The sequence below is a fragment of the Morus notabilis genome, unplaced genomic scaffold (genome assembly GCF_000414095.1).
Source record: "Morus notabilis unplaced genomic scaffold, ASM41409v2 Scaffold42, whole genome shotgun sequence".
NCBI classification, from domain to species: Eukaryota; Viridiplantae; Streptophyta; class Magnoliopsida; order Rosales; family Moraceae; genus Morus; species Morus notabilis.
The window spans coordinates 316,567-324,061 of record NW_010360565.1 but is presented as its reverse complement, the minus strand read 5'-3'; the positions used below and the strand labels follow the sequence as shown (position 1 = coordinate 324,061).

At 38.8% G+C, this 7,495-nt stretch overlaps 1 protein-coding gene across 1 annotated transcript in view; it reads left to right on the top strand.

Moving 5' to 3' along the window:
- Positions 1-503: 503 nt before the first annotated feature.
- LOC21409004 (methionine--tRNA ligase, chloroplastic/mitochondrial) overlaps positions 504-7,495 on the top strand; it is a 34,558-nt gene continuing 27,566 nt past the window's right edge. The window contains exons 1-6 of the mRNA XM_024164706.1: positions 504-835; positions 1,132-1,275; positions 1,381-1,530; positions 1,848-2,015; positions 2,274-2,398; positions 2,563-2,656. Coding sequence (XP_024020474.1) covers positions 527-835; positions 1,132-1,275; positions 1,381-1,530; positions 1,848-2,015; positions 2,274-2,398; positions 2,563-2,656 — 990 coding nt within the window. The 5' untranslated portion in view covers positions 504-526. The remainder of the gene's footprint in view (positions 836-1,131; positions 1,276-1,380; positions 1,531-1,847; positions 2,016-2,273; positions 2,399-2,562; positions 2,657-7,495) is intronic.

Here is a 7,495-nt window from a genome sequence, read left to right as displayed (position 1 = left end):
AATCACGATCCCATCTTTAGGGTCGTGACAAGTAATCAGCGTTGGAGACAGTCCAAATGTAATATTGCCATCCGGTGAGTACTTCCTCAGCCATCCCCTCTTCTTCTTGGAGCCGGCGAGATCAATCAAGAAATAGGGTTGAGATTTTCTGTCTTTGGGGTGTTTGGATTCAGGGAAAACACGAAAGAGAAGGGAAAAAAAGGAAATGGGTTTGTTTTCCTGGTTTTATTATTTTATTTGATAATTAAGGCATCAAAATACCAATTTTACCCCTCTTTCCGTTAGTTTTTTTAAAAGAAGTTTGTCAAATGAGGTTAAATGCAATAGTTTTATAAGTTGAGGGGGTTGATTGCTAAAAATAAAAGTTTAGAGGAAATTCGTTAAATTATGACTAAGTTCAGGGGTGAATGTGCTAAAAATCCGAAAGAAAAGGGTTTTTAAGAAAAGAAAAATAAATAATAAAAAACTTGGGTCCAGAGCATTTCATAGCAGAAAGACTCTTTGAAGTACACTATACTTGGAGAAAATGGCGGCGGCGGCGAGAATAAACTGCTCTTCCGTACAAAACACGCTCTGCTTTCTGAACCCATTGCAGTGCTATTCGCTCAATTCCAAAGCTTCCCATCTCAGGACCCACCTCCACTTTCGCCGGAAACTCCTATCATCATCATCTTCTCGCAGAGCTGTTTTCTGCACCACCGTGACCAACATCAATGGAGGCGAGGCAGAGGCAGAGCCTATTGTTCTCACAACGCCGCTTTATTACGTAAATGCCCCTCCCCACATGGGCAGTGCCTACACCACCATCGCTGCCGACGCCATTGCCCGCTTTCAGGTACTTCATTTTTCTGTATTTGATGGGATTTTAAGAAGTTTTCTATTTGATGTATTAATGGAAGAAGAAAGTCCGATTTTTTGTTATAATTTACTAGGATTTCTGTGTTTGCGATAAGAATTCCAATTCACTCTTAAAGTGATTTTTAATGGGGTTTCAAGAATTTGGTATTGGATGATATATTTGTGGAAGCAGGAAGTTCAATTCTTTTGGTTAAATCGGTAAATTTTGTGCTAAAAGAAGAGCTTTAGAAGGGCTAATAATGCTTTTGTTGCATATTTGATATCTTGTCTCAGAGGCTTTTAGGGAACAAAGTTGTGTTTGTAACCGGCACGGATGAGCACGGGGAGAAGATTGCCGCTGCAGCTGCCGCTAATGGTTCCAGTCCGAGGGAACATTGTGATGTCATTTCACAGGCTTACAAGAATCTTTGGAAAGATGTAAGCTGCTCATTGTTATTTTGATGCCAGTTTTTTTGTGACTAATTTTGTTGAATGCTCAAATGAGTGTCCTTGTTTTACATGTGGTTTTTTCTTTACTTGTAGTTGGACATAGCTTATGACAAGTTCATCCGGACAACTGATTCGAAGCACGAAGCAATAGTGAAGGAGTTCTACTCGAGGGTTCTTGCCAATGGAGACATTTACCGAGCTGACTATGAGGGACTTTATTGTATCAATTGCGAAGAGTATAAGGTGGTCTTTTCCATTTGAAGTTGTGTCTTTAGTTGTAGCAACAATACTAATTTTTGATGTTTTAATTTTTTTCTTCATATCTTATGTTGGGTACTAGTTTAAAACCTCTGCTCACTTTAACTCAACTTACATTGTTTCTTATGCGTTCATTTTATTCCTTTAAATTTCTGAAGTAAATAAGATGGTTTATAATTTTTGTGTGTTATAATTACTTTTCTTTTTCCATTTAATTGAAGCATTGATTTCTTGTGCTTGTTGTGTAGAGCTATCTGCCTGCATTTTCCAGAGGGTGACATTCAGCTTTGTTTGGTCTGCAGGATGAGAAAGAACTGCTTGGTAACAACTGTTGCCCTACGCACCTAAAGCCATGTGTTCCACGGAAAGAGGATAATTACTTTTTTGCATTGTCAAAGTATGAAAGTTTTCTGGAGGACACTCTAACACAAAATCCAGATTTCGTGAAGCCTTCATTTCGTCTAAATGAGGTCAGGATGCGGAACATTCGTTTTGTGGGCGTTTAGCGAACTCTACTTTAAATGTTTGTTGTTCTAATTTGCAGTGGCATGCTTTCTTTTAGAATTATGTATTGGAGAATATTAACAGTTAAGGTTTTTACTTTAGGAATAGGCACAGAGTCATATGAAACCTTCATTTTGCTATGATGCTGAAGCATTGTAGTTTGAAACGTGATCTGTAGATTTCTGTGATGTCGGTACTTAAATTTCAATTTTCCTTTTCTCCAGGTGCAAAGTTGGATTAAAAGTGGCCTAAGGGACTTCTCCATTTCCCGAGCATCAGTGGATTGGGGAATCCCAGTTCCTAACGACAGCAAACAAACTATATATGTTTGGTTTGATGCTTTACTCGGGTACGACATTTTTCCGTATTAATATGGTAATATCAAACTATAGTATTCTTTTTTAGCTTATGAGTTATTAAACAATACAAAAGTACAACTCGTCAATATTCATTTTCTCCTACATAATCCTATAACTGGGCTTGACAGAAACTGCATGAATATTGTTAAAACAGTTATATATCAGCCCTATCAGAGGACACAGAGGAACCTAACTTAGAAAATGCTATTTCATCGGGTTGGCCTGCCACACTACACTTGATAGGGAAGGTATGATAATTTCTCGTCATTTTGTAGATTTGTAGTTTTACCCACTAGTATACTATATGATTCCTTGGGGATGAGCTTTTCGGTATAATGCTTTCATGACACAATTTTTGCCAAAGTGACTTCTTGTTTGTTTCTGCTATTATTTGCTTTTAGTTTATTCCTTTTCAATTCCACTTTTTACCTATCTTTGTGCAGTTGTAGACTCTTAGGTATTATGTGATCATGCTTCTCTAAAATATCCTTTTCAAATATTATCTATTAATAATTCATTGTATTTATGATTTTCATTTAGACCTGAGATACCTTATGTGTTCCAGTGTTTTATGAAAATCATAAAATATTATAATCTATTAGTTTTTTTTTTTTTTAATAATAAGAAACACCTTTATTGATAATAATAAAAGTAATAAGGTACTAACAGAGGACAAGAAGTCCTCACGCAACAAACACAAAAACTCAACAGAAAAACATAGAACATTACAACCTATCTAACCCAAAATGAGATCCCAACTCCTCACCAAATCCGAGAATGACAAATCCGCGAATTCTTTATCTTGAGATGTCCAAAAACCCAATTATTTAAATTATCCCAAACAAAAGTAGCGTCATTTTCGACTCCTTCAAAGATGCGTTTATTTCATTCCGTCCACAATGATCAACACGTAGCAAGAGCTATAGTACTCCAAAACCGCCTACATCTCTTACTCCGCCCAATAAGAATATCAGCATCCAATAATTCAGCAACACAGCTAGGAAGAGCCCATAAGAAACAAAATATCCCTACAATCTCGTACCAAATCTTCGATGAAAATGGGCAATGAAAGAACAGATGGTTCAACGTTTCGTTATCATTCCTGCCAAGAACACACCAACTTGGGGAAATATAAGGTTAGGCTTCCTTGTTTGCAACAATTCATGAGCATTCAGCTTGCAAAGAGCAAGCAGCTACCAAAAACCTGAATTTTCATCGGAACTGAGATTTTCCTAATGAAACAATATAGGGGAAAAGTAGGATAGGAATGATTGTCAATTAGTGAATCCAAAAAAGATTTACAGGAAAACAAACCTGACCCTCAGCCGGCAACAATATCCATTCCTTAAATCTTGACTGCCATATACTCCCCAGAAATCTTCTGTCTACCTCTCTACGTTTAACTTCTTGAAGAATCAAAACATCTGGAGCTTCCTTACACACTACCTCCCGAATTCTCTTTAGAGACGAGTTTCCTCTAAAATATTTTAGGACATCAGCTTCATTAATTACCTCTTAATTCCCCATTAACGTTCTTGTCATATTGAACGTTAAACTCCAAATTCTTCAATTCCCTCTCGTTTCCTTTTCTCCTAATCGACCTTGTAGCCCCTTCAATTTTCTTCGATGCTGACCATTGAACCTGCATCTTTTGAAAGCACTGCACTAACCTTTCTCCACTCCACCTTTTTTCCACCAATTGAAACATTGCCTAGACATCTGCCAATTTTCTTCCTTCGTGTTTGCATCATCCTATCTAACCATAACTCCTTCCGATCCCACCAGCCTCTAAAACAACTCATGCCTATGCTCCGCCCCTCAAACAATCCTCCAAACTTTCCTCCCATTCAGCTGGTTCCAGTGATGCTAAAGAAGACAGATTTAGGATATTCGAGCTAAGGGCTTGTTCTTCATAAAATCCCAGAGACTTTTCACCTTTCTCGTTCTCGATCACTAGATCTTCTGAATTATTTGCCGCCATGAGAATCCTTATTTCCTCGAGTCCAACAAAGCCCCCTTGATCCTCCGCCTCTTCTTCCTCGTCTGTCAAACAAAAAGAGGAAACTGAGTGAGATCCACTCTCTTCATCTGAAAAATCATTGTCCTCGTCTGATCTGGTAGACCCTCTTCGGGAAAAGATCCCTCCAATCCCTTGTCACCCCCTAGCTTGATTGAAGCTGCATGAGTTTTATTAAATTCTCTCATTCTCCGGTAGAAGAAAGGAAACAGTTTGATTCTTCAATTTTCCAATTCTCCATCGCTCGAATATTGCAAAGCACGCTTTTTGGGATCATTCCTTTGAAAATCTTCCCACTTTTTAATTTTGGCCTTGATAAAATCAGACTTGCATTTGGCCTTCCACAGACCAACCTTTTGTTTTTTTTTTGGGCTTTAATCAGTTCTAAACAAGCGTTGTCACAGTTTCCATTCACTTCGTCCAGTACCGGGTTACCTATGGTACCCACGCTTGGAGTACCCTTGGTAACCTTGCTTGTTACAGGCCTAATATCTGATTGGGCTTGAATGCTTATTGCGGTCTCATCTCCTCCTGAACTATTTAAATCTCCCAGAATTCCATATTTATTGGAGAGGAATAAATGCCTATTTTTAGGAGGTAGAGGTACGTGATAGGCATCAAAACCGAAAATGGTCTCGACCATTGTTCCTCTCGATTCTCCCACTTCTTTTAATAGCAGTGGCTCACCTGTATGGTCCACAACGTTAGATGAACTCTTAGGAATGCATGGAACCGCCGCCACGACCATCTTTCCACGTGGAATCCAAGTCAAAGAAGACTCCAATTTGGAACTTCCTTCTGCTTCTTCGATTCCATCCTTCTGTCACCGCTGACCGGAATTCCTGCCCTATCGTTGCCGGTTGTGTCTCCTTCGCCGGACTTCCTTCCCTGCATCACCAAGCGAATTCTAGTATTTTCATCCCCCGGGTTTCATAATTTCCTCCAACCTTCACTGTGTACTCTTCAACACTTCTAATAAGCAATCCTCTTGTTCTTCCATTAGACTGGAAATGATTGTTCTCCAAATTGAATAAACCCAGATTGATTTTCTCTCCTTCACATGTGACTTCCAAAACTGGTGGCATTAGACCTTCCCTGAAGCCTTTGACCTTGATTTTTGCGTACATAAGAAAAGACTGGTCCAAAGTCTCTTTGGTGACCTCCAAAAGACCTCCGCAGGCAGGCTTCGTTTATAATCTTAAAAGGATGAACGTTCCACAAGTTCAGAGGCAGTCCTTCAATTCCAATCCAACTATTCCTTACCACAATCTATATGTGCTGCTAGTGAGGAAAATTGTCCATGGCTCCATTCTCGCTACTGTGTTTTTTCTACAAAACAGAGGCTTTTCATTCAGCAACAGACATCTCTCTGCATCGTCCTTGCACGAAACAACTGCCCTATCAGCAGCCATAGGAACTACTTGCACAAACCTCAATAGCCTACTACCTATTAATTCCTTAATCATCTTCCAATCAGCATCCACACTTCTCCTTATAACTACCACTGCAGTTTTCCAAGATTTTACCACTCCTACCTTATTTCCATTGGAAGGACATCCCTTACTCTATCCTACTTCTGCCGTTTCAACTTTCTTATGACTGTTCCTATTGAAGAAGCTTTGAAGGCATCCTTTAAATTTCTCCCATCCTTGAAAAGCAAACTCCCCTGGAATTACTATATTCCTTATTCCTCCATTCTTTATCTTCGAAATTTTGAAGAAGTTGCCGCCTTTATTCCAGTAGCATTCTAATATCAACCTGTAGCTAGACCCTTTGTAAAACCTGCTGAAACCTCCCTTCTTATCCCTGATAAGTTCTTCATTGACAACTGTACACAGCCAAGCCGTACATCCCAAGTCTACTTGTATTGAAAAACTCTGCACTCTGTTCCTCTTAGTAATCTCAATCTCACTCCCTGAGTTATCTAATCTTAAAAATGAAAACTTTAGTTCTAAAATCCTGATCAAAGTGTTTGTACCTCATTTTGTTAAGATAGAAACATCAATGAAAAGGCTGTAGACTGAAACTGTTAAAATTATGGAGAGGAGCTTCTCTCTACAAGAATTTAATTTCTTGGGTATAAGAGAAATGTAGGTCTCATTTGTTATTCCATTGATCACACCTTTAGAGTGGAACTCCATCAACACTTCCAATAATTCCGATTTTACCACTTCCCAATTAGATTGGAAGAAGGCCATTGAGTAACCATCAGGACCTGGAGCTTTGTTACCATCACAGTCAAACACGACTCTTCTCACTTCTTCCTATTCAAACCTTTTTTTCCAAAAAACCAGCCTCAATCTCTGATATTGGTGACCAATCTATCCCATCAATGCCTCTAATTTGAACCCCTGACGAACAAAATTGAAGTTGCTGAAATAAGTAATTACCTCCTCCACTATCTCCTCTTCCTTATCAAGCAAATTACTGTTTGCTGTTTCTAGCTTAGAAATAGTTTTTTTTTTTTGCTTTCCTAGCGTTCATGAGTTAATGAAACAACTTAGAGTTAGCATCACCGTCTCTTGCCCATTTAAACATTGATTTCATTCGCAGCACTCCTCCTGTAATAATAACTCGCTTCATTCTCTCTTGAGTTTAGGTCTTTCTTCTTCTAGTTGCTTAGACCACTCCGGGGTGACCTCACCCTTATCTATCTTCAAAAGCCTCTTCATTCTCACCCTTTTTTCAATCCTTAAATCTCCAAAGACGTCCTTATTCCATATCTTCAAGAGGCTGCTAATATTTTTCAATTTTCTCATAAACTTGTAGCCAGCCCATTTGTGTACTATTTCCTCATGCCACCAAACTTCCAAATCCTTCTTGAACCTTTTGTGTTCCAACCACATGTTCTCGAATCTAAACGGCGTAGGACCCCAAGTTGGTGGATTAGACGCCAAAATTACAGAGCAATGGTCGGAGACGCATTTCACTAGCACTTGTTGTCTTATATAGTTGAACAGATTGCCAAATCCCAGAGTAAATAGAAATCTGTCCAAATGGCAACAAATAGGAGTCTCTCTAAAATTAGACCAAGTGAAGCAAACGTTAACTAGTGGTGGATCATGAGTTC